The sequence below is a fragment of the Lygodium microphyllum genome, chromosome 3 (genome assembly GCF_053477565.2).
Source record: "Lygodium microphyllum isolate KBCC chromosome 3, Lygodium_microphyllum_v1.1.10, whole genome shotgun sequence".
NCBI lineage: Eukaryota > Viridiplantae > Streptophyta > Polypodiopsida > Schizaeales > Lygodiaceae > Lygodium > Lygodium microphyllum.
In genome coordinates, this window is record NC_141137.1 from 111535482 (window position 1) to 111562651 (window position 27170).

At 40.4% G+C, this 27170-nt stretch overlaps 1 protein-coding gene across 1 annotated transcript; it reads right to left on the reverse strand.

The window, feature by feature from the left end:
• Positions 1–27170, reverse strand: LOC148038760 (protein CURVATURE THYLAKOID 1D, chloroplastic-like). Its single transcript, XM_087674606.1, has 5 exons — positions 26833–27170; positions 26186–26328; positions 25972–26079; positions 614–685; positions 1–523 (listed from the first exon to the last, which is right to left on the reverse strand). The coding sequence occupies exons 1-5, from the start codon at positions 26978–26980 to the stop codon at positions 452–454; spliced, it is 543 nt and encodes a 180-aa protein (XP_087530732.1). The 5' UTR covers positions 26981–27170; the 3' UTR covers positions 1–451.

The window sequence follows — 27170 nt, forward strand, 5'->3', positions numbered from 1 at the left end:
TTAACAGATAATCTTCCTTAAAATCTGAGTAACCTTACTAAAGCAACCCCATCCTTCACACTTCAATTAGGTGAGTGCGCTGTTCTTTTCTCGATAAAATAAGGGAGCCGTCATACAGGTAGGAAAGCTTGTGGGTTCAAAGTAACTTTACCCACACAAACATTCCTACCAATAAGCTTCCAAATCTAATTGATAATATATGCATTTTTCGGCATAATGGACCCTGCCAAAACTTCGATAAGTCTTCTATTCAAGCAACCTCACCCCATGTCTTATTCAAGATTTGCCATACACAGCTCTTTACATGCCAACATTAGCAGGTCTTTTCAAGACTCTAGGGACTGCTACCTTTAAGTGATAGAGGACAACTCAGAAAGATATAGATAGTGCTAACAAGCAAAAAATGAATCTACAATGTGGAAAACAAACTTCACAAAGTTTCCTATACATTTTACTCCTTGCCAGCTCCAGCAATTTTTGACTTCAAGTCCTCAATGTCTCTTGCCAATTCTTTCCTGCTTTCCTGTTTATTGATTCCACAAGCATTATTAGAACATTTGCGGAAGTACAATCTTCTTGTACACACGCAAAGAATGATAAATATAAAAAGTACCTTGAAAAGGAGATATCTATAAACAAACCAGCCAGTATACCCCAAACCAACAAGTTCCAAAAGCTTTGGCAACTGCAGAAAGAAGAATGAGGTCAGTATGTAAAACATAATGCAGATTTTTTAGGTAAGCATTGCCCATCACACAAACAGATAAAGAATTATCAACCTTCTACGACCTTCCTGACCAGGTTAGCCATATATGTTAGCCAATAGCACATACTCTCAACCTGACACATGGCATGTTATTGGCCAGCAGTGTTACAGAATAAAAGAAGGAACATTGTATTGAAAATACAGAAAGGCCTCGCAATGTTGGGTCTGCTGCTGAGAAATTCTGCCTCTTGACTTACTAATTCGTATACCTTACTTTGTGAACTTGAAAGGATAAATCAAAATTTGACTTTCTAAGTTGTCCTTGCATTCTAGGTGGGAGCAGTGGCCAGTGTTTTCAACTTGCAAGTGTCATCTGGTTCAAAGTATTCGAGTTTGGATGCCTTTTGGTCACACTTACATCCAACCGAGGACACTTAGTTTTTCAAGAGTGGGAATTGTCACTAGGCTGTGTTTTCACAAGCACAAGAGTTGATTCACTTCTACCTCTGTGGGCAAGCAGCACATTTCATCAGTTGTGTAGGACATGGGCAGGTCCATCAGTGGCACAGATTCTATAGTCAAGAGTCACAAAATTAGCTAGTAACTGATGTGCAAGTGCAAGTACAAGTGTGCGATAGGGCCTGTTTTAACTTTGTATTTCAGTTAAGTGCTTTTGCAAGTTTGATGCCCAGTTTTGTAAGCAAGTGGAGCAAGGCACAATTCAACTTATCTTTCAGTCTTCATTAGAGAACCTTGCAGACCCGCTTACAAGGCCCATGAACTGACCAAAGTTAACTACTGCCCTTTGCAAGTTTGGCAAACCAGTTTGATGAGAGCTAGTGGAGCAAGGGACCATTCAACTTTTCTTTGTGTCTTCATTAGAGAACCTTGCGGACCTGGTTACAGCCAGTCAATTCACCAATCCTCGAGCACTTTTGTCACCGGATCGGTTTCAGTGCACTCTTACCTTTGGTAGCCTCATGAGAGAGGAGCATGTTATAAAATTTCATATGGTTGAATTATATGAGACTAAATTGGAATTCAGTGGATTTATTTTTGTTAACTTTGATGCAATGTTTCTGTTCACCACCTGGTCTTGACTTATCGCATGTGCATGCATGTAACACAGATCGCTTTGTACTAGGTGGATAGATGAGATTTAATATGTTGTGTTTTTGGGGAGCAAAATATTAACTGGAGAAATGTAGATGCAATGATTTTTATTTTTACTAATGTGGCACCATTGTTATAACAATTAATTATCAGTGTGCTTACTTGCTCTAATGCATGGGACTATTTACTCTCTGTAAATTGTATGGTTCAATTATTGAAAGTGTGGTTCAGTGCTTTTGCAAGTTAGTTAATTACTAAGTTTGACTACCAAATTTAGAGCAAGTGGAGCTAGGCACAATTCAACTCAACTTTATGCCTTCATTAGAGAACCTTGCAAACCCACTTACAAAGCCAATCAACTGGCTCATCCTCAAGCATCTTTGTCAATGGATTGATTTCAGTCCACTCTTACCATTGGAATTCTCATGAGGGAAAGCATGTTATGATATTTCATATGGTTTATTTATATAAGAAAAAGTTGAAATTTAGTCGATTTATTTTTGTGAAATGTATTATCATTTTTCTATTTGTCATATGATCTTAACTTGTCGCACGTGCAAGTGTGTGACACCAATAATGTGTGCCGTGTTTCTATTGCGGGTTATTATTTATAGTGCTTATTACTACGATGTGGGGAACTATTTACTATTTGTAAACTTCATATACTAGAGTTAGACTATGGCCTTTTGGCAAGACTACATATTCTCCAAGCTAAGAAGCAGATTTAGCTAAACCTAAAAACTTATTAGAGAAAGCCAAGCGTTCACACATGCAAACCTTAATTTGGGAGACCCCAAACTTTCAATAAATAGACAGGCTGCCCTCCCACTCACTTAATCTCGTTTTTGCAGATTAAAGGTGCTGAAGTGGCGTCATCCACACCTCATTTGTGGAGGATATCTTAGCCGAAGCTGTCCTAATTTACTGCTCATCCATTGACGCTTGTTCCGCAGCCATAGGATGCAAATTTGTATTGTTCCAGCCTGGGCAACTACTGCTGCACCCTTCCTCTACTATGCCCAACTGCCATGTGGCAACAACTAGTGCATTTGGAACTACTAGCTACCACCCTACACTCCACGACTACCTAGACAACTATGTTTTGATTTGCTGGCTACCGAGCTTACTGCCACATCATCACAGACTTTGCATTTTGTTGATTGGGCTGCCACCAGCCTGCCACATCTTCACAATCATTCTACTTTTGCAAACTTTCTCTCCCCTTACGATACAAACACAGACATGCAAAACTCAAACCCTAAAGCAAAATACAACTCAAAACACAAAAACAAATACAAGCAGAAGGAAGTGAATGAAAACTGTAATGAGTTAAGAGTGTAGAGAGTGTCCAAGGGCAGAGCAGTAGTGTCGGAGAGTAATATCCACTGGAGATGGATCCCAAGTACTATAACCACTAGTCGAAGATAAGAGAGTGCTGAATAATGAAGGGCAACAAGCTAATCACCAAAACATAGAAGTCCGAGGCTGAAATCTAGTAAACACAACAGTGTACCACCAGAAAAAGGGGGAAAACTGATCACCCGAGGAAAAGAACTGTCAAGAGACAACAGGAGAGGTGTTTGCTGATGTAGGCGGCTTGTTAGACATCAAAAACGTGGGTATTGCAGCAATCACCTGGTGGGAGAGATAGCAGCAACCTGTCACCTAGCACCAAATGCTATAAATATAGGGTAATCATGTGCTATGATGACGCAACAAATGGAAACCTCCAAACAACAAGGCGATGGTTGGAAATAGGCCATCTAGGGTTGGATAGTGATGGGATGCAATCAATGATGGCTGGACAACAGATGGTAGGTGACTGATGGCTGAAATTTGCACGATAGAGTGAGAAACCTGCACAAAAGGATGAAGATTGAATGGGGGTAGCCTGTCTATTTATAGTTGTGGATGGACCCTCCCAAATTAGTGTTTCACAGAAACACTCTCGAACCACGCCTCGTTTTAGGGTTTTTCGTTATATAAGCATGTTTTGGGGCCCTTTAACAAGCTAATCAACATGTATTGCCTTTCTTAGCTCAATAGCTACTCGTATCACCGATTCACCAACCGTTGGAGAACATCGCCAACTACTCCATATTGATGCCCTACTGTTGCCATCATCTAGACGTGCTATGTCATGAGGACATGTATTTTTGAAACCTCACTTAACATGTGGATTAATTTTTAATCACATGGTTAGGTAAATGTTGCACGTGTGGTGTAATTGGGGTTAGAGTAAATTTACGAGCCCAGGACTCCAAGAAATCACAGGATATCAAAGGCAAAAGTTGCTATAAGTTATGTCGCACAAGTACTTGGTGGTATCTAGTGCCAGTTGTTAGCCTAGGTCATTCATTTGGCCATAAGTGTCAGTTGGTGACACTAGGGAAGTGGTGTTTAATGGTACCCAACGCCAATCTAATGGTCAAAGATAACGCCAACTACTCAATATTGATACCCTACTGTTGCCATCATCTAGACGTGCTATGTCATGAGGACATTATTTTTAAAACCTCACTTGACATATTAGGCCGCAGTGCCATAAGATGCGCAATGATAAGCGCAAGGAAAAGGGAAAACAGTATTGTACCTGCAAAGTCCAGTGTGAAAATAGAACATGTGGATTAATTTTTAATCACATGGTTAAGTAAATGTTACACATGTGAGGTGTAATTAGGGTTAGAGTAAATTTACAAGCTCGAGACTTCAAAAAATCACAAGATATCAAAGGCAAAAGTTGCTATAAGTTATGCCGCACAGGTACTTAGTGGTATCTGGTGCCAATTGTTGACCTAGGTCACTCATTTGGCCATAAGTGTCAGTTGGAGAAGTAGCCTTTAATAGTACCCAACGCCAATCTAATGGTCAAAAATGACACAGAGACACTCAGGAATGGAAGTTGCCTAGCCAATTTAATTATTGGCCAATCAAATTATTTTTCAAGGTATAAAAATAATTATTATATTGATTTTTCAGTATTTAAAGACTGAAATTTAATATTTAATTATGGATAATGCTGAAAAAACCATTTGGGAAAGCTGCCACTTATCAAAAATGCCCATGCGAGTCTAAAAAACGTCTTTAGAGGCTAGAGAGAGGCATTTTTAGTATATTCAACCTACTCCCTTGGTAGACCTTCTGAGGCAGCCAAGGGCAAGAGAAGACCAATCAACAACAGGTGACAACATCTACACGCTATTGAGACAGGGCAACAATAATAAATGATTGATTTTCTTCAATACTTTGAATCCACAAGCTGTTGAGACAGGGCAGTAACAATAAATGATAAATTTTCTTTAGTTCTTCCCGAAGAAAGTCTCAATTTTCTCTCTCCTCATCATTCTCTCTCATCTCCCAGCCTTTCTACAGTCTCGCTTTGAAGATTACAGCATTGAGATCACGAAAAGCTAAGAAATTTCAAATTTCTTTACTATAAACCCTAATTTACAGCAAAAATTAGGTTAGCAACAGTCTCAAAAAGCATGCCAAAAATTGGAAGCTCCAAGACTTGGATTCAACAGGGGTAAAGCTATTTTTAGCCTATTCAAGTAAAGAGACCACAAAATCATTGAATTTCCATCTCCATCAAAGTGATATCATTAGATACACATTAAATCGGAAGATGTGCCTAAGACAGCTTTTAAGACATCTTTTGGATTGTATGAGTTTCTTGTTATGTCTTTTGGACTTATAAATACTCCTACCACTTATAATCGGATGATGAATCATATCTTCAAGCCACATAGAGGATTTGTAGACACTTTCTTTGATAACATGATTGTCTATTCAAAGAATGAGGCAAAGCATAGAAAACACTTGGCAATGTTCAATGAACTGCATGAGCATAGGCTAGTTATCAATGACAAGAAAAGTGAATTCTTCTTGCATGAAATCCGCTTTTAGGGACATATTGTATCGGTTGATGGTATTCGCATGGACCCTACAAAGGTTGAGGCAATACGATCAAAGCCACCTTTGAGGAATATCCACGAGATCCGCAACTTCTTGGGTTTATGTTCTTACTACAGAAAGTATGTACGCGGGTTTCCTAAAATTGCATCTCCATTGCATGCCTTGCAAAAGAAAGATGTGTGGTTTAGATGGAGAGCTATGGAAATTTCAGAATTTGAAAAGTTGAAGGAAAAGATGACTTCAGATCCTGTGCTTGTATTGCCTGATCTAAGGAAGTCTTCATAGTTCAATGTGATGCATGTGGTAACTCCATTAGGGCTGTCTTTATGCAAGACTGCCGAGTTGTGGCTTATGAGAGCCAAATTCTCTACGGTGCAGAAAAAAATTTGCAAGTCTATGAGAAAGAGCTCTTGGCTATAATTCATACACTATCTACATGGAAACATTATTTGTTGGGGGCTGATTTTACAGTGCAGACAGACCATCAAACTTTGAGATACTTTCCGACGCAGACAAAGTTGTCAGAGAAACATATGAGATAGGCAAATTTTCTCTCTATGTTTCATTTTCAAATTGTACATATTGATGGTGAAAAGAATGTTATGGCTAATGCACTATCATGTAAGCCACAAATTTCAAGCGTCTGCATGGTTTATCACACTGAGTTGGATGCCATAAAAGAGCAATATATTGCTGATTCAAACTTTGCTAATGTTGATGATCAACTTTGCAATGGCCAAAGGGATGAACACTTTGTCCTAAGAGATGGATTTTTGATGATGCATGGACGACCGAGTGTCACAAAGCAATTAAGGCCTAGAGTTATCACTGAAAGTCATGATCCTCCGTATGCAGAACACAGAGGTATTGATGCCACAGTCAAGGCAGTGCAGTATTTCTTTTATTGGCCAACTTTGAGACATGATGTAGAACAGTTTGTTGAGATACGCATCATATGCCAAAAGGTAAAGCATGATAGACAAAAGATGTGTTTATTGCAACCCTTGCCTATTCCAAATAGGCCTTCGCAAAGGATTGCAATGGACTTTATTTTTGAGTTTTCTAAGTTACCTACATGAAATGATGGAATATGGACTATCATTTGCAGGTTTAGCAAACAAGCCCATTTCATTCTGATGAGGAAGAAAATAAAGGCTGATCATATGGCACAATTGTTTTTGCTTCACATCTTTTAAGTATCATGGTATGCCAAAGTCGATCATTAGTGATCAAGACCCTCAGATAACTAGTTTATTTTCGAAGGGGTTGTTTGAGAATATAGAAACCACGCTGAAATTCTCATCATCCTTCCATTCGCAGATAGATGGTCAGTCTGAGGAAGCAAATTCCACACTGTTAGATCTTTTGAGGTGCTATGTTTCAGACCAAATGACACAATGGGGGTAGTATTTGCCCTTGGTTGAGTTTGCATACAACAACACAATGCATCGTTCTACGGGCAAAGCTCCATTTGAGGTAGTTGACGGTGGCAAGAAAATACCACCTATTCTGCAAACTAATAATAAGATCTTTGAGGCTGATCGTTATGTAAAAAACTTGGATGTAGCCTATGCAAAGATAAAGTATGCACTTCAGAGATTGCAAGAAAAGCAAAAGAGAGCAGCTGATCACCACAGACGTGCTTTGCAGTTTGCAGAGGGTGATTATATATTGCTGTGTTTTAAAAAGGCAAGGCTGAAAAAGATGAAAGGAAGAGAAAAATTGCATCCGAAGTTGAGTATGAGATACTATGGCCCTTCCAAGTGTTAGAGAAGATCAATGATGTGGCATATCGACTGAAATTACCTCCACATTGACAGATAAGAATGCCTTTCATATCAATTTGTTGAGGCCTTTTCATGGTGATGTGCCAAAGGATATGTTTGCTGAAATTCAGCCTAAGGTTGAAGAGCTGGATGAGATTTTGGTACCCTAGCAAATTTTGGCATATTAAAAAAAAAGCCAAATGTAAGTTTCCAAGAGATACTTGGTGAAATTTCAAAATTATTCACCAATGGATGCCAAATGGATGAAAGAGGATGACTTGGCAGACCATCCTCAGTTGTTGCAGCTTTACCTAGTATTACCTGATGCTCAAGGGGAAGGTAGCATTTCCACTCCTTCAATTATGGACAGTTCTCGTAGATAGTGGATCTCGGATGTATTCAGATGCATCCAAGGTATTGCGCTAACAGTATGTTTGCCATGAGGTCACTACTTAATGTACTAGTCACTGTGGGATGTATGCAATTGAGCATGAGTTTCACCCAAGCACTAAAACTATACTTTTGCATCAGCTTATGATCAATTTAGTATGAATTTTGCCTCAATTTTGTGACAAATTCTGATCAATTTCAGCTCAATTTTTGATCGGCTTGAGAACCGTTTATGGTCACTTTTGGAATCAATTTTTGCATTGATTGCTAGTCAGTTTTTGCAATGAGTTTGTGATCAGTTTGGGGTCACATTTGCAGCAGTTTGTGATCAATTCTCAAGTCAGCAAGTAATCAGTTTATGATCAGATTATATACTCAATTTACAATGTTTTACATCTAGTTTCATGGACAACAACATATGTTATGATGCCATTGATGTTTTAGCCATGGTTTATGCTTGGTTATGCAATGCTATGGTTTGGTTTTGCCAAATGAGTTGAGTTCATGAGAAATAGACATGTCACATAATAATTTGGCAATGTTTTTTAGATTCTTTTTTAGTCTTATATTATATTATGATTGGTTGGTAATTTTTAGCATATGTTGGGCATATGGAATGGTTGAGTAACAGTGCGCAATGTTATGTTAACTATGATGCCTTGTGGAAATTCCAATCCACTATTTTGCTTTTGATGCATTCGGTAGTGCAATCAAGGACGATTGCAAGCATTTTAAAAGGGAGGGTTGTCATGAGGACATGTATTTTTGAAACCTCACTTAACATGTGGCTTAATTTTTAATCACATGGTTAAGTAAATGTTATACATGTGAGGTGTAACTGGGGTTAGAGTAAATTTACGAGCTCGAGACTTGAGAAAATTTTATTCAGTTCTTCGCAAAGAAAGTTTGAATTTTCTCTCTCCTTAGAATTCTCTCTCATCTCCTAGCCTTTCTGCAACCTTGCTCCGAAGATTACAGCATTGAGATCACCAAAGGCTGAGAAATTTCAGATTTCTCTGCTGTAAACCCTAATCTACAACAAAAATTAAGGTTTAGCAACAGCCTATGGAAGCATACCAAAAATTGGAAGCTCTTAGACTTGGATTCAACAAGGCTGAAGATGTTTTTAGTCTATTCAAGTGGAGGGACCAGCAAATCATTGAATTTGAGGCATTTTCCATCTCCATCAAAGCGGATGAAGGCCAATTGATTGCCCGAATCAAGGGGCAAATCAGATTGAAGACTTGCTGGTCATTTTAGACAACAAGGGGAGTTGAAATACCTAAAGGGATTGGGAGAATCCCATTGTACATCAACTTCTTCTTCAATTAAGTTAAATAAATACCAAAAGGGACACCAGTTTTGGGGTCAACAGGGTGTCCAATGTCCAAGATTATATGGTAAAGTGTGCATTTCAGTTTTGTGAATTTGTTAATTGCTGTAAATAGTGCTTAATCAGATTATTTACCACCCTATCCGAGAAGAAAGGTTGATTACATGCTGCAACCTGCATTTTTCAGCCAGCATACTCGTATTTTGTTGCTAAGGTGAACAGCTAGCCAACATCATCATCTTAACCGTCAGCTACTACTTGTGATGTTGCATTTTCAGCCATCATACTTGTGTTTTCCTACCTAGAGTCTCCTTCCATATCCACTTGCTTTAAGGGTTGCGTTTTCTCCGTAATGGCTCAAACATCATCTAAAGATCCTCTTGTGTCTTTTCAAACCACTCCTTCAATGGAGACCCTATTGAGGCATTTAGAGTCTTGATGTGGAGGACAACGCTCCATCATCATCTTCCACTTATTTTTCCTTTAGGTAACATTCATTGAAGGCCAACTCTTCTTCTATTCATATTCCTTCACGAGATGGTTCTCAATTGGGACACTTAGCCAATGAGATTGATCACCTCTCCATTGAGTAAGGACAATCCACTCAAGATACAACCAAATATCCAAAGTCTTCATTGTCACGTTCGTACAATCCATTTTTGTGTAATCTTAATCCTATCTATTTTGCTCCTTTTATTAGTAGTAAGCAGCTATAAATCACAAGAAAGGCGCACTATCGTGCACAAGAGCACCGCCCTTTTGTTCTACACGAGAGAGAGAGAGAGAGAGAGAGAGAGAGAGCATCCTTTTTTTTTAATTTTCTAAAATAAGCTCTTCTTTCTTGAAGAGCAAGATATCCACACATTTGAAGGCCAAGTGGACCGCTTAATTGAAGTTAACACTGGGGGTAATTTTTTTTGGGACCTACACCACCTTGTCACCTTACCACTATATAAGCATATGTGCGCAACTCTAACAAAGATCCGTGGGGATACTAGCATAGATATGGAGAAAACTTTGTGATTAGAAGTGCTCCAAACAGCAGTCTATCCCTTCTATTACATTTGAGATGAGTTTGGTGTTTCACATTGACAATTTCCACCCTTCATCTCATTGTAGGTACACATTTAGCTTCACCTATACTACCTTTAGAAATTTCATTTAGACCCATTATAGAGTATCCAGTTTTAGGTCACAATGTTTACAATCCACATTTTGGTTTTCGACCATCATTAGTTATTAGAGATGTGTTGAGCAACCGAAGTCATTAGATGCATTAATGCATGATTTTTCGTTTTCATAAACAGGGCTTTATTTGCATTATTGGCATTTCTTGCACATAGTAGGACTAATGCTCTGAATCCACTATGAAGAGGGCATATGGAGGCATGCAAACAAACTCCCATTCATTCACGGATCATCCTTCAATCATCACTCCTCCTTTTCATACATCATTACAGCAGTTGGAGATCTCCAAGTGTTGCCACAACATGGAGCCCTCCTTTCTCAATCTGGCCACCACCTCCCACTACAATTGGTGACCTAATCCCACTACTGTCCAGCCCTACCTTTGCAATCTCAAGCAGCCATCCAATACCTCCCTTTGCTCCTACTATTGTTGGTTGCATATGATGGTCTGCATTTCACTGCAAACTGTCCACGTAAAGTCAATGACCAGTGCTGGAGCTCTTAGCCATCTGCTACAACCTGTCTAAACCACGTTCTGCATCCTAGAGACTCCCTCGCAACTACGACATCATTGTCAACATGCTCGACCAGTTTGCAGTCCCTCCTACTCCTAAGTTCGGCAGCAGCTGATCTTCAATATCAGACACTCTTGTGTATTGTCCTTCAATTGGCTGCCCAGTAATCACCTTGATAGCAGCCATCATTCTAAAGAGATTATAGCAGCATCTTCTCATCATCACCTACAGCTCTTGAGGCCTGCTTTTTGCTCCCTCTACTGTTGTCCATAATCAACCAGTATCTTCTCCGACATCTTTTTGCCCAAAGGATTCTGTTTCACTCCCTCCACAAAGCATTCTCATTCACACATGTTGCCACTTCATCAACTAGGACAGTGCAATCATCTCCAAGCTTTGATCGACATCATTGACTCGACTTTGCTTACCTCATTACTGATCCCAAAGATAAGGAACCCCAATGGGCTAGATACAATACAAAACATGTTTTTACATCATTCATATGCATTTTGCATGAAGGCAAGTACCTGAATCAAATCATATCACCTGGTATGTAAGAATATGAGAATATTATCCACATATTTGAGGCAATTGAAAGAAGAAAGAAGAGCTATAATGATTGTACAATAAAGTACAATTATCAATCTTGTGTGCCACACTTCTTTGGTTCTATGGGTTTACAAAGATCAAACCCTTATAAGTAGTTAAGCCACCATTTATTTGCGAGTCAAATTGCTCCAATCAGATCACTATAGATGGCAACATGCATTTACATCCATGAGACATAGCATGTGTGTTTAGTAGAGGGCCAAATATAACTATAAATACAACTCTAATTGTTTCCTCATTGTATCTCTTTCCCGGGGAAACCATTGGTTCTCTAGCTTTAAAATGTTTGAATGGCCTATAGATTTTGTATACAAGCTAGAAGCCCTTAACAACAGTCTCCAACAAACCTCAACACAATGAAGAATACGAAGAGAATGGATACAACCTACCATTAGTCCATAGATTGATATTCTTTTTACCATTTGATCTCAATGCTTCCATTACACTCTGTGTATTAAAAAAAACCATTATTTCTTTTATGAGTATGTTCATACTAATCTTTCATATCAATATGGAGATAGTATACACGTCATCTACACTCATTTATGCTTGCAATAGAGTTATCAAGTAGCAAAGGTATGGATGAATGAGAGAGAGAGAGAGAGGTGTGTGGCAAAGACATGGATAAGAAAGAGAGAAAGAAGAAAGAAAGAGGTTTATATTAATGTTTACAAAAGGCCAAATTGGCCTATGAGATCAAAATGTTACATTTGAAAAGTTTGGGAATTTCAGTACAAAATGATGCCTAAGCCTTTTGCAATGTGAACTTCTCAGGACGTACTCTCATCCCAAGATATCTCTACTACTCGAGAGACTCTCATCCTAGGATCTCTCTCATGGGTCTATCTAGCATAGAGAGGCTGAAGCGGGGAGGTAGGGTCCCGTGGTGATGATATAGTATTCTTTGTACCTATATCCCATAAATTCTTGGCCACTAATACATTCTTCATCATGAATGACCAAAGGGAAAAGATATCCATAACCCTTGATAATGGCCCAAATCCCTCTCTAAACAAGCAATGGATGTGCCCTTGGATTTCGTAGTACACCTAGCATCCGCATAAGTAGTCCTTCGTCGTCTCTTGCTCGAGCTAACAAAGTTGGCAAATTCTCTCCTTCAAGGGGAGGGAGTCTATGCAATATCTACCTATCTCGATCCCGAGCTAGTGTGAGGATGTACGAAGCTATCCAATGGCGCATTGTACACCATGAGACAAGTATACATCCATATATCTCGAGTGGACAACAAAGCCATTAAGTGATATGTATAGAAGATGCTTCCAATAGAAAGCCATCTTCGTTCCTAGATCCGTAGTAGGTGTCACCCATGTCTTGGTTGTGTGTATCTAAAATATATAGTTTAGCTTCTCTCAACTAAGCTCCAAGTGAGGGCAATCCAAGCTATGCTATTGTGGTGGGAGATTATCCATCTGTAATCCATGTAATTGTAACCATGCCTCTGTCCAAGCATACCAACACTTAGTATCCCCCTATAATGCTAATTGTTTGGAGGACTTTAGTGCGAGTCGGGAGTCTCTCTACCTCGACAAGGTCCACAGCCTATGCAGGAAAGTCGCCATCTAGAAGAGAGCCTCTGCCACTATGGGTGGTGCTCCCATCTCTGCTCTAATAATCTGATGTGGTACCGAGGGCTTACTTTGAACCATTCATGAAATCATCAAAACCAGGGGTCTCTCCATCTGCTCCTACCCCTCATATATCTCCTTCCCCCTAGGTAGTGGCTAGTCAAATGTGGCTCTCCTCATGTAGTAGAGGCTTGATCCCCATATGGAGGCCCGATACAAAAGTGTTGGTACAACCAAAGTATCGAAGAGCTAAAGCCTTGTCCAAGGCTCCTAAAACTGTATGCATGCACACTGGCTCTCCATCGACCCTAGAGCCTCATAGCCTCATGTCAACCTATCCTCTGCTACTCTCCTCAAAGTGAATCTTGGCCCTAAAAAAGTAAACCCCAAGTAAACATAACTCTGGACCACCTCTAATATCTCCTCTCCATATGTGAAATGGGGTACTAATCACTGAATCCATTGGGAGGAAGTGTTAAACACCATAACCTTGTTTTTCCCAAGGTTCATTGTAAGATCCATGTCCTAACAAAAGGCCTGTAGTGCATCTAGTGTTAGCGGATTAGTCAGCTCATGGTTGAGTCTGGACTTGTGGTTCAGCAAGCTGGGCACAGAGACATTTTAGGCATTTTATTTGCCATTGTTTATTGTGGATTGGCATTATTTGCAGCCAATCGACCAGTATTTAATGCTGGCCGACCTCTCATATTTTAGGCATTTATTTTGGCCTATTTATTGTCAACCTCCCTCCTCCACATTCATTCATCACTTGACAGTTTCTGGGGAGAGGGAGTAGGTGCCAGTGCCTCCACAGCCGGTGACTCACATTGTATCTGTACTGCCTCATGTCTTGGTATATGGATTCCATTTCCCAAGCATACATCTAAGTTCTCATCTGTATTGTGTTCTCTCTTTCTTTTCTTTTGTCTTGTGTTCAGCAGTTTATTCCAGCACATGTTTATGCTTCCACTGCTGCACCACTTTTGACATGGTATCAGATTTCAAGATTTGTGTTTCTGCTGTGTTTTCTCGCTCATTTCAAGACTGTTCCCTCTTCCTGATCAGGCAGCTGCTGCTCCAATCAGGTGACCAGTTTTGCCTGCATTTTTTTCTGATGTCAGCACCCATACAGCCTGCGCATCTGTTTCAGCCTGTGTTTTGATGCTTCAGCATCTCAACCTGGCTGGGCGCTTGCATTATTAGACCGTTTTTACCGTTTTTGGCAGTTTCTGACTGATCTCTTGACTTCGTACAGCAGCTTTTGTCCTATTTTGATCAGATTTTGGGTTATACTATATGTGAACTCTTGTTTTTTGCAGTCTATGCTCGTGGTTTGGCTATGTTCCGTCTCCAAATACCTTCCCTTCTCTACTTCTCTTCTAAATCCTCTACAGATGGCTGCTCCATGCACATCCACTGATGATACACTATATGGAGGTTCACGTGAGGCTCTTGCAGCTTCAGAGAGAGGATCGAAGATGAAGAAGTCGAAGGCCCAATGTTACCACTGTGGCACGGAAGGTCATTCAAGGAAGGACTGCAAAGAGTTAGCGGCTTCTAGGAAGAAAATGGAGCAGAAGACGAAGAGGAATGCAGACTCCTCCGACAAGCCATCATCTACCTCACATTCTGATTCCGATCCTCCGGCCAAGGCGAAGTCCAAAGCACGGAAGGGATCCTCTTCTTCAAATTGTGGGAAGGGCTTCATGGCCCCTTCCTCAGCTGCTTTCTAGTGGTGGTGATGCAGTCATCCCTCAACTCTCCAGTGCCAAAGAGGGAGTGTGAGAGGGTGGTGAGATGGGGCAGCCGCACCTCATTTATATTACTATACAGATAAATAGGATCTAGAGAGGGACATCCCTAACGCATCGACTGAAGTTTGGTAGGTACAAATCCTGGAGCTCAGATTGACATCCAGGTTCATGATGGGCTGGTTACTTGACATAAAGCAGGCGGCTTTCGTCTAGAGCTTACATGAGGGGACACTTTGGCAATCTATCCAAAGAAGGGGAATCCATGGTCATTTTTGCGCTGCAGCATTGGTGTCAGGATGGTCACATGTGCTACTTCAACGGCATTGTTAACAAACATTGAGAGCTGCTATGGTCTTCTCTATTTTCAAGAGCTGATACGATCAACATCGACATTAGGTTCTCTCCGAGGCACCTTGGTGGTGGCTTGCGCACCCACTACTTGGGTATCCATGGTTCTACTCTAGTGGACATTGTTGTCTGTACTATGATGCGACCTTATCATTGTATATTGTATTGTATCAGATCACCCATGATCTGAGAGAGAGTGTTAGTAGATTAGTCAGCTCATGGTTGAGTCTGGACTTGTGGTTCAGCAAGCTGGGCACAAAGACATTTTAGGCATTTTAATTGCCATTGTTTATTGTGGATTGGCATTATTTGCAGCCAGCCAGTGCAATTTAATGCTGGCCGACCTGTCATATTTTAGGCATTTATTTTGGCCTATTTATTGTCAACCTCCCTCCTCCACATTCATTCATCACTTGACAGTTTCTGGGGAGAGGGAGCAGGTGCCAGTGCCTCCACAACCGGTGACTCACATTGTATCAGTACTATCTCATGTCTTGGTATATAGATTCCATTTCTCGAGCATAAATCTGAGTTATCATCTGTATTGTGTTATCTCTTTCTTTTCTTTTGTCTTGTGTTCAACAATTTATTTCAGCACATGTTTATGCTTCCATTGTTACACCACTTCTAACATCTAGTTGGCGCTACAATCCCTCTGGTGTGTTAGATATGAGGACTATGTCATCAACATACAATAGTACAAGTATCAATGCCCCCCCATACCAGCTCCCTCCCCTCCAAGTCCATCAATGTAATCTAATATCTCTATATCAATATAAAGGCCGAATAGAGTAGGTGAGAGTGGGCATCCCTCTTTCACCCCAATAGTACTAATGATCTCCTCCAACAACCCTCCTGGTGCTTGCATTGTCCTGTAACAAACGCTACAATGCCGGTATCTCCCATCTCATCTCCATTGGAATCTCTAGCTCCTAATCTCTGCATAAGCCTAGCACGTGGCCATATGTCAAAGGCCTTACCGAAATTCACAAAGCAGCCCTATACAACCTCCCCTATGCCCTACTCTCCTCGATGATGGCTCGAAGCGTGAGGATATGATCAATAGTGGAATAACCCCTCCTAAACCCTACCTAACCACATGCCCGATGTTGGTGCTTCTCAATGCATTTGCTCAACTCATGCTCTAGTATCAATCCATAAAGCTTGGCTAGCATGTGGCCAACCTTGACCATCCTATAGTTTGTAGGAACCATAGCATCTCCAGCTTTCAAGATTGGTCCTATAGTATTAGCTGACCAAATAGTAAGAAAGCCTTCGCACGCATCCCTATTGAACATGTGGGCTAGAAGGGGTGCTAGAATACCTCTAACATACTTGCCCATGTAGCTAGTATAATGAGGTAGCATATGGATGCCACATGTCCAAAAAGATGATGGATCTATGGGCTTGGGGAAAGGAGCATATATATGGGGGTGTGCGGGAAAAATACATGGTGGCTAAGGTGTGAAGTACTCCAACAAGCTGTGTCGTAAGTCATCAAGGGGTATGTGGAGATTTGTCTCCTACAAGCTCCAATAAAGATGATCCGAGCAAGCACTCATTGTCAAACTGGTGAAGTAGTATCTCGGGAATCTCAGGTGGCTACTCACTAGAGGGAGCATATCATGTCTGCGAGTGATGGTAAACTATAGGTATGCATGGTCAACTGCCACTACTAGTGGACGGGAGGACACTCTGAAGGACTATGTGTCAGGGATGAGGGATAAGGGCCCTAGGGGATAGTCCACAGTGCTTGCTCCTAAGTCTTTGTATAGATCCTTCAAAGGCGGCTCCTCCTATATGTTACATTAATAAGGTAAATTACGGGAAACATGCGCAAGGGATGATCGTCCGGGGGTCTTGGGCACCCAAATGGGGTTTAGGAGAGCCTAGAATTAAAGAGAGTCCAAGAATAGTAGGACTCACCAAGAGTTAACGGCTGGCAATCAGATCACGATGGGAGTTGCCAGCAATTAACTAGGCAAGGTTGGGAGGAGAAACGTATCTTGTGACTATGTCTTGAATCGAACTAAGTTGTATTCTTCTCGGCCCCATCGTATCAGTTATCACACTGAATCGCCCATCACAACCCACAACACTAATATCAAAGCAGGCGTTGGATCCTCCTTCAAAGCCGTCGGGTCATCCTTTCTTCAAAGCCGTCGGGTCATCCTTTCTTCAGAGTCGCGGGGTCCCGCTTCCGTTTACGCATGAAGTTTTTTTTCCGGCGCCCACACGACACGTCATATAAAATTTGGCATGAAGTCGTCACCCGACACGTCACCCGTCATCCAACGTAAAGAAGGTACCCCACACGCTTAACACCCATATTCTGGACATGATCTACTTCGTGAGGCACAACCGATAAAAAACGGCACTACCGTCTGGCGTCTCTGTGACCAGCTCCGACTACAGTCGTATGACAAGTATAGGTTGGAAACGAATTCAGGGAAGGCGTATAGATGGTTCACGTGACCATTAAGAAGGGATATATTTAGTCCCCTCCTTACTAGTTGTTTCTGCCAATATGCTTCATTTCCAGCGTGACCAGCTCAGTTCGGGAAAGATAAATTATCCCTCACTCTTCGGGGTTATTATTAAAACCAGCAACAGTTGCCCTGTCACTATAACCAGGGAAGTACTTTACTTTGTACGCAAATTTCTTATATTTGCTTTCCAATTCCAATGTATTAATGAAAGAGAAAGGGAAAGAGGGAGTAAATGAGGGTCCTAGTTCGGGTGACCAGTGGAAAGAATTTTTTACCACACGAGAACAATTTGATGATCTAACTGCTCATGTGCAAATATAGGGGGTTCAAATGGAATTTTTAACTCAAACACTCACCGAAATAAAATCTCAATTAACTTTATTACTAGAAAGGGATAAAAATAAGTTAGAAACCTCGAATATCCCATCTTCATCAAAAGATTTGGATGTGACTATGCGAGATCCTGAGGAACCCCACCACAAGTTGAGGGATAATCCAGTTTTAAAATATATGAAACCCCCTCAGTTTCACGGGGAGGAAAAAGATGGAAATAAAGACACTATCTTTAATTTTCTCCAAAAATGGGAAGATTTGCACAAACTTAAAAATACTCCACCACATCTCCAAGCGCTGGAGGCCAGTTTAACTTTGGGGCCAAAGGCATATAAATGGTGGCGAACTTTAAAGGAGGCAAATAAAATACCTGAAACTTGGGCTCAATTTGAATCGGTCTTTTTGAAAGAATTCCTTCCTGAAAATGAAATGGAAAGAAATTGGGAAGATTGGGATTATGTCAAACAAAAGGGAAGACCCCTGCTGACATATCTCGAGGAATATCGTGAGATAATCCTCAAATTGGAAGGAATGAATTTCAAAAGACAAGAGAATTCATTAGGGGACTAGATAAGGCCTGTAAAAAGGAAGTAAAAAGGAGTTCACCTAAGACGCTTGAAGAGGCAATTAAATTTGCATTAATCAATGAAGATAGTACACGTCCAAGTACACTCACTAGTCTCATCGATACAGAGCCCAAGACTAAGGAATTTGAAACCTCAAAATTTGTAGGCAAATTTAAAAGGAAAATGCCATTTTTTAAGAGCAAGAAACAACCTTTTGAAAAGAAACAATATGTAAGGCCAAAGTTAAGTTTAGATGACTTTGATAAGGCCAAAAAAGAAAAGCTGTGTTTCAATTACCTATCTCCTAAGCATGCTACCTGGAATTGCCCTCAAAGAAAAAAGGGGGAAGATAATGGAAAGAATAAGGACAAGGGCAAGGAAAAAGAAAAACAAATACATGTAGTACAGACTCTAGAATTAAAGGGGCATGAAATGTATAAATCTTTAGAGGTTTTGCACAAGGATGTACAACACAGATGTTGTATGTCAACTTCTATGTGGCAGCCTACCTTTGGGCCACATGATTTAGTTAGAGTGCATGGATTGATAGCTGGAAAGAGGGTTAGAGTCATGATTGATGACTGTGCTACCCACAATTTCATAAATTATGCACTTGTCAAAAAATTGAAACTTCCCCAACAAAAGAGTGGGCATCAATATGTTGTTCGTATGATGCAAGGTCAAGATAATAAAATATGGGATACAATGGTATCCGATTTGGAAATTGAGATCCAAGGATATAAAGATAAACTTGATTTCCTTGCTTTAGGGAGGGAGTGGCTACGGGGATTGAAACCATCCTTAAAACACAGTTATCATCATAATACACTGGAATTTGAAAGGGATGGTAAGACTTTTGTGATTCAAGGTGAACATGAAGTATCCGATAATCCTTTGTTGTGTTCCACTGAGGTTCAGAAGCTGATAAAGAAGGAAGCATGTGAGGTATATATGTTATGGTCTCTTCCTATACAAAACACTTTTACTTCCTGTAATATAAAGCACAATTTTCTTATGTTTGCGAGTTGAATGTAAATAATGAATTAAGTGGTTTGTTAGATGAATTTAAAGATGTGTTTCCTTCTAATTTACCAAGTGGCCTTCCACCAGATAGGGGTGATATAAATCACCCAATTGACACAAATAAGGATACACACCCTATTTCTAAACCACCTTATAAGTTAAGTGAAACACAGCACCAAGAAGTTAAAAGACAAATTAAGGATTACCTTGATAAAGGGTTTACACAACCCAGTAATTCACCTTGGGCTTCGCCAATTTTATTGGTAAAGAAAAAAGATGGTTCTATGCGACTTTGTGTTGATTATAGAGCACTTAATAAAATAACGGTGAAGAATAAATTTCCTATGCCCAAAATGGAAGATCTTTTTGATCAATTACAAGGGGCAAAATTCTTCACAAAGATAGATTTAAGATCAGGCTATCACCAAGTAAGAATTAATGCAGAAGATGTTCCTAAGACAGCATTTTGTACTAGATACGGACATTATGATTTTTTGGTGATGTCTTTTGGCCTCACTAATGCACCAACTACCTTTATGAAGCTGATGAATAGTGTGTTACGGCCCTATCTAGGACATTTTGTAGTAGTCTTCTTGGATGATATTTTGATCCTTAGTAAATCAAGAGAAGAACATTTGGAGCACTTACAATTGGTATTCCAACTGTTAAGAACACATTCCCTTTATGCGAAGAAAACTAAATGTCAATTCTTCGCACAAGAGGTCAAATATTTGGGGCATATTATCTCAAAAGAGGGAATCAAGATGGATCCAGAAAAAGTAAGGGCAATTATTGAATGGCCATCTCCAAGGAACCTGGAAAAGCTGCAAATCTTCCTAGGTTTATCTGGATTTTATTGTAGATTCATTCGAGATTATGCCAAAATAGCTATTCCAATGACAAACCAACTTAAAGGGAAAGGAAAGAGCTTTAATTGGGGAACAAACCAAAATGAAAGTTTTCAAAAACTTAAGGTAGCTATTGCTACAGCTCGAGTACTATTAATTGTGGATCCCAATAAACCATTTGTGGTTGAAGCCGATGCCAGTGATACGGCAATAGACGCGGTCTTATTACAAGAAGGTCGACCAGTTGCTTTTGAAAGCAAGAAATTAGACCGTGCAAAACAGAATTATTTTGTTTATGAGAGGGAGCTGTATGCAATAGTACATGCAATGAAGAAATGGAGGCACTATTTGTACGGTGCTGCCAAACTTTTGATCTTGTCGGATCATGAAAGCATTAAGTGGCTTAATGACCAACCGGATCTACAAGGGCGTAAAGCCAGATGGGCCGAACTCCTCTAAGAGTTCAACTATGAGATAAGGTATAGAAAAGGAAAGTATAATATAGTGGCTGATGCACTCAGCAGAATGCCCATCATAAATGAATTGAGTTTTACTCAGCTCACTTCCGATTTGCTTGAATCCTTAAAAAGGAAATGCCAGGTTGATCCAGCATATTCCAACACATGGGAAGCAATAGAAAATGGGGATCCAAATGGAAGGGCCTCCACTGAGGAAGGAATATCTGAGGATGTTCAACAAGGAAATGGAGCATCAGGGGTTGCTCAAACCGGATTCAAGTGAAAGAATTTTACCATTGATAATGGTTATTTACTCTACAAGGGTAGGGTATGTGTCCCGAAAGATAAACAAATAAGGCGCCAGATACTCTTTGAGTGTCATGATATCCCTAGCGCGGGACATCCATGAGTTAATAAGACTTATAGTCTTATTAAAAGGCAGTTCTATTGGCCTGGAATGAATAAGGACGTTCTTGACTATGTGGTCAAATGTAATAAATGCCAAGTTAATTAAGCTGAAAGATTGAAAATGGGAGGACTTCTCCATCCATTAGAGATTCCTTCAAGAAAATGAAAGAGTATCTCCATGGATTTTATTGTTGCATTACCCAAAACACAGAGGGGGACGACTCCATGTGGGTGATTGTGGATAGGTTAACCAAAATGGCTAGGTTTATTTTAACTTCAACGAATGTTAAAACACCAGAATTTGCTAGATTGTTTGTAGAGAACATATACCGATTGTATGGCCTTCCAGCAAATATAGTTTTTGATCGGGATAGAAAATTTGATAGTCAATTTTGGCGTGCGGTATTTAGGAAATTGGATACTAAACTTAGCATGAGTACGGCGGACCACCCGCAAACAGATGGGTAAACTGAAAGGGTTAACCAAATCCTTGAAGATATGCTTAGGGCATATGTAAGTAAAAGGCAAACTAATTGGGAAGAGTATCTACCGATAGCAAAGTTTCCATAAAATAGTGTCAAGCACTCTTCCACTGGATATAGTCCATTTAGGTTAATGTATGGGTTTCAGCCCAGAGCTCCTCATGCAATAGGACTGCATAAGGAAAAGGTTCAAGTAGCCAAGGACTTTTTGGAGGATATGAATAGTATGTTAAAATTTGCTGAAGAAAATATTAAGAAAGCTCAAAATCGAGCTAGAGCTTATGCAGATCCTCACCAAAGAGACATCTCCTTTGAAGAAGGAGAATTGGTCTATCTTAAAGTGCCTAAACAAACTAAAACAATGAAAACGGGACAATGTCCAAAACTTTCACCCAGGTATTATGGTCCTTTCACAATACTTAAAAAGGTGGGAGAACAGGCTTACAAGCTCCAACTACCTGCTGGTAGTAAAACACATCCAGTTTTTCATGTAAGTAAGTTAAGGAAGAAGCTGGGTAATTTGGATAATCTAATCCTAAATGATAGCATTGAGGAGTTATTAGACAACCAATCTAATCCACATGAACCAGAACTAATATTAAATGTTCGTAACAGACGAACAAGGAATACTATTTATCAAGAATGTTTGGTCAAATGGAAAGATTGTTCAAAAGAAAGCTCAACATGGGAGCGAGTAAGTACCTTAAGGAAAAGGTTTCCCGATTTACAGTTAGACCTTCCAAGTATCGTTTTCGAGGACAAAACCGATTCTTAAGGGGAAGAAAATGTTACATTAATAAGGTAAATTATGGGAAACAGGTGCGAGGGATGACCGTCCGGAAGCCTTGGGCACCTGAACGGGGTTTAGGAGAGTCTAGAATTAAAGAGAGTCCAAGAATAGTAGGACTCACCAAGAGTTAACGTCTCGCAATCGAATCACAATGGAAGTTGCCAACAATTAACTAGGCAAGGTTGGGAGGAGAAACATATCTCATGCCTCTGTCTTGAATCGAACTAAGTTATATTCTTCTCGGCCCGATTGTATCAGTTATCAGACTAAATCGCCCATCACAACCCACAACACTATATGTTTGGATGTGTGCTCATGTGGAAAGCATGTGAGAATGTTTGATCCAAGCCATTAAGGATGGCCAATCCATGTGCACCTCCCAAGGCTAGGAGGTGGTCACCATAAGCTATGCACTCAAATGTGCCCTCTAATGTCTAGCTAAGCCCCATCTCCTCTAGTGCTCTCTCTGTGTACATATCCTCCTCACTCTTCAAGAAGGGAACCTGTCTCTGTGATGTGTGAGAATTGAAATCCCCTGCTAACAAGACATCTCCAATCTACATTGCGTCACATTATGGTGGCCTCTCTTCAACTATGAGAGAGTGCAAGAAGCATTGGATTTAGACTTCAATAGCTTTCTCCTCCATGCCATCAAGATTGCTAAAAGCTCCGTTACTACCATAGCCATCATCTGAATCGAGGACTACTACCACATCCAATGTGGCCTTAGTAAAGATTAGCAACTTCATTCTATTCAATGTTTATCTCTCGAGATAAAGATCATGTGAAAGTAGATTTAGATTAACAAGTAAAATCTATTTAGATTAACAACTCAATCCCTACATGAACACACTGAACTTAGGGAGAGCATTGTAGAGAATTGTAGTGTTAGAACCTTAGAAAACATGTAGGGGGACTAAAAGATTAGATCAACAAGGTAGCATATAGAAGGTGCTAAGAAAGAGGATGACATATTGGGTGATGGAAAAAGAAGATGGCAAGCTTCTAATGAATAGTCTCCTTTCTTTCTTTTATGCAACCTAGTCCTAAGCTCCAAAAACCTCACAATTGAGAGAGAGAGAGAGAGAGAGAGAGAGAGAGAGAGCGAGAGAGTTCAAATTCCAAAAAAATTTGTCCATTTGTAATAAGAATGACATTGGTAGGAAAGTGAACAAATATATCTCCAACTTATGTTTCAGTGATAGGGCAATTAAGCTACCCGCACCAATCCAAACTAACCTTTTGGTGGCTCTCTCAAATGAATGCAAATATGGATAAAAGACATCATTACTCTCTGCATTACAAGCTAGATTGCAAGGGTTCTATCATGCTCTTCCAATGGTCCATCATAGGGCCAATGAGGAAGGAGCACTCCTATTGAGCAAGGTGACTGTGGTATCATTTCTCGCCAACTTGTGCAAGCTGCATAGCTCCATTATTTAAGCAGCATGTTGAACTCCCTTCACTGCCCGACCCTCAATCTCTCTTCACCGCCCACCTTCACAACTTTCAATGTTCTCCTTGAAGAGTGGATCCGCATTCTAAATATGCCTCTTGAAATCTACATTCGGTGGCTTGTTGATACCTTACCGTAGACCAACTTGGCAAGTCGAAAACTCTCAATAGTTAGAGTGGATCCATATTTTTGTAACAGACCCGATGGATAACTAGGGGTTTGGGGGCCTCTAAACACATGCCATGTGGACTCACCTATCTTCTAATGCTCCAGTATTATAGTATGGCTCTTTTCTGATAAAATATATAAACATATGCCATGTGGACTCAGCTATCTTCTAGTGCTCCAGTATTTTAGTTTGGTTCTTTTATTTTAGTTGGAAACTCTAAATAGTTAGAGTGGACCCACGTTTATGTAATAGACCCGATGCATAACTAGGGGTTTGGGGGCCTCTAAATACGTGCCATGTGGACTCAGCTATCTTCTAGTGCTCCAGTATTTTAGTTTGGTTCTTTTCTGATAAAAGTATATAAAAGGTTCAATAGCTTACCAATCAAATGAAACAATCCAACACCAATTGGCCCCAAACCTTGGCACCTCTTGCGGTATTTCTTTAAGCTTTATTTCAGAAATTGAGGAGTACAACAAAGAAGTGTCGAAGCTCTCCTCAGGAATTTAAAAAAGGAAAGAAAGACCAAAGCTCTGAGAATATAGAGGACTAGGCTAAGAGCTCGAAATAGTGTGCTTTGGTGGGGTTTGTGTGTGTGTAGTGGTGCAGTGTGTGTGTGGGCAGCAAATAGGAAAGAGGTCAGTTTTTGCAGACTGGACATAGTGAATAGCAACAGTTGCCAGTCCTGTTTGATACCCAAAATCTGGTCACATGCCCCCAATCAAGTCACCTGCTCCCAAATGTGGTTCAGTTGCTGTCAATTCACCCCAATCTGCCATCACCTGCTGCAAATGGTCCTCTAGCTGCTCTTCCAAGTACGCAAAACTGACCTCCCTCCCAAACCAGCCCAGCATGGCCCTGTTCATGCTTGTTTGCCACATCATGCATGGCATACCTGGCCATGCAACCTCGACCTCTAGAAATGAATTTCCAGCCATTTTCAAGTTGGTACATTGAAAACTTGGCCCTGCCCAAGTTCTATGCAGCCTCAAACTTAAATACTTAAACCTCTATGAACCTGGAAGTGTTTTAGCTTTCCACAAACCTTAGTACAAGGCATTAAATGATTTAAATTTCTGACCCCTTTGACCCTAAAGATTATTCCCAGGATCAGTGCCTGACCCAGTTCTGTCCAAAGCACCCACCACGACCTTTCCTCCACAACTTCTGCCAATGTTCCCTGCTTCCCAAAATGCAGTTAGCCTCACTGTGATTCACATTTCAACTCTATCTTACATGTGCACAACATTGCACACAGCTCGATTGTCCCAATGAAATAAGTTAAAAATTCTCAACTCCATAACACTAGTTCTCAAGCCCATTGCTGTTCCTACCTCTCGCAGTAAAAATGTGCTCCAGAGTTGAACCATGTGCTGATTTCAGCTCAACTTCATATTTTTCAAAGCAAGTATGTTGTATCCCATAATTTCTATCCCCCACCTATACTTCAAAGTTTGCTGATTATTTCACAACAATGATATGCTTAGAAAGATGCACCTCTAAGAGGAAATAAACAAGAAGGAATGTTAGCCTTAACAGAAGGTATAAACAAGCATTCATTAGCCACTTGGCATATGACAACCATTTCAGAATTATAGCAAGGCAAAAGGAAAGAAGAATGCTGACATAAACGAGTAACATAGAATCAGAAGGGGTCCACAATTAACCTTGACAGGTAATCACCGTGTGGAAAAATACTTTTTAAAAAACACCACAGCCAACTTACCAACGGCACAGAGTTGACAGCACCTATAATTGTTGAGGAAACCCATAAGGCCACCACAGACCCACCACCATAAATAAAAACTGTTGATTTGTTTTCTATGCCATCCCACTGCAAAGTGCAAATCAGCCAATAAAAATTTCATTAGCAAATGCATGGCAGCATTTCCCCGTGCACTCCTTCATCACCCAGAAACAAGATATACAACTGATTGTACCTTAGCTTTCAAATCTGCAAGGAGTTCCTCTGCTTGTGCACTGCTCTCTGTGGTTGTTGTGGGAGTAGCAGTAGTGGTAGTCGTTGTGGTCTCCTCTGTGGTTGTAGTAGCACGCACAGGCACTGGCAGAAACCTTACTGATCCTGAAAATGGTAGCAATCAGAGGTCCGAATAAGACAAAGACATAGACAGGTTATCTAAAATTACTCAGATGATGTTAACTCCACATATAGAAATTAAGAGCATTCAGAAAACTCAGAGTATTGACCTTCGACACTAAAAGGCAGGTCTAGAGCTGCCTATACTCTTAGATCAATAACACGAAAGAACTGTGATCCTAAGAAAGCTTTCAAGGTTTCAGCTAGACAAATCATTGTAAAGGGTTTCCCGATGTAACAAGATAAACATTCATTACTACTATAGGGGCACACCATCATTCACTGCCTCACTCTTCTCATCTTGATCTTCCGGTAAAGCAGGGACTATCCTAGCATGGCTGCATTAAGGACTAAACAAAACCATTAATTCTACATTGATATCACAAGAGGATAGGATTCGTGCTGTGAAACATGCTCATAAAAGATTTAGGCACATCAAAGCTTAATTCGAAGCCGAGACATGGGGATCACACTGTATGCAGAAAGCACCTGCTTGTAAAGGGTTGAAAGGAACAGGCTTTCCCAAGAAGAGTTTGCCGGAGGGAGACGATGACAAGCGGTTGGCTGCAAAGGAAGGGCGTGGATTTACGATGACGGAGGAAGAGCCGCAAACGGCAGACGAGGCAGCCATGGCCATAGCAGTCGACCTCCTCCTCGTCCTCCTCCTGATTTGAAGTGTTTTCCTGGTTCCTTCTTTAAAACTTTCCTTCTGCTTCTTGTCCTGGAAAGAATCAAAAGGATGAGAATATTGCACTGCGCGAGACCCTGCGCCACACGTACTTCTCTAGGCGACAGATTGGCGCTCCTCCAAAAGCCCAGGAAAATGA

What these genes read in the sequence shown, in the direction of transcription:
- LOC148038760 (XM_087674606.1), bottom strand. Translation starts at nt 26,980, where the DNA reads ATGGCCATGGCTGCCTCGTCTGCCGTTTGCGGCTCTTCCTCCGTCATC. An exon ending in TTTCAACCCTTTACAAGCAG is followed by an intron (nt 26,329 to 26,832) that starts GTGCTTTCTGCA and finishes TACCATTTTCAG; the next exon opens with GATCAGTAAGGTTTCTGCCA. An exon ending in TTGCAGATTTGAAAGCTAAG is followed by an intron (nt 26,080 to 26,185) that starts GTACAATCAGTT and finishes TGCACTTTGCAG; the next exon opens with TGGGATGGCATAGAAAACAA.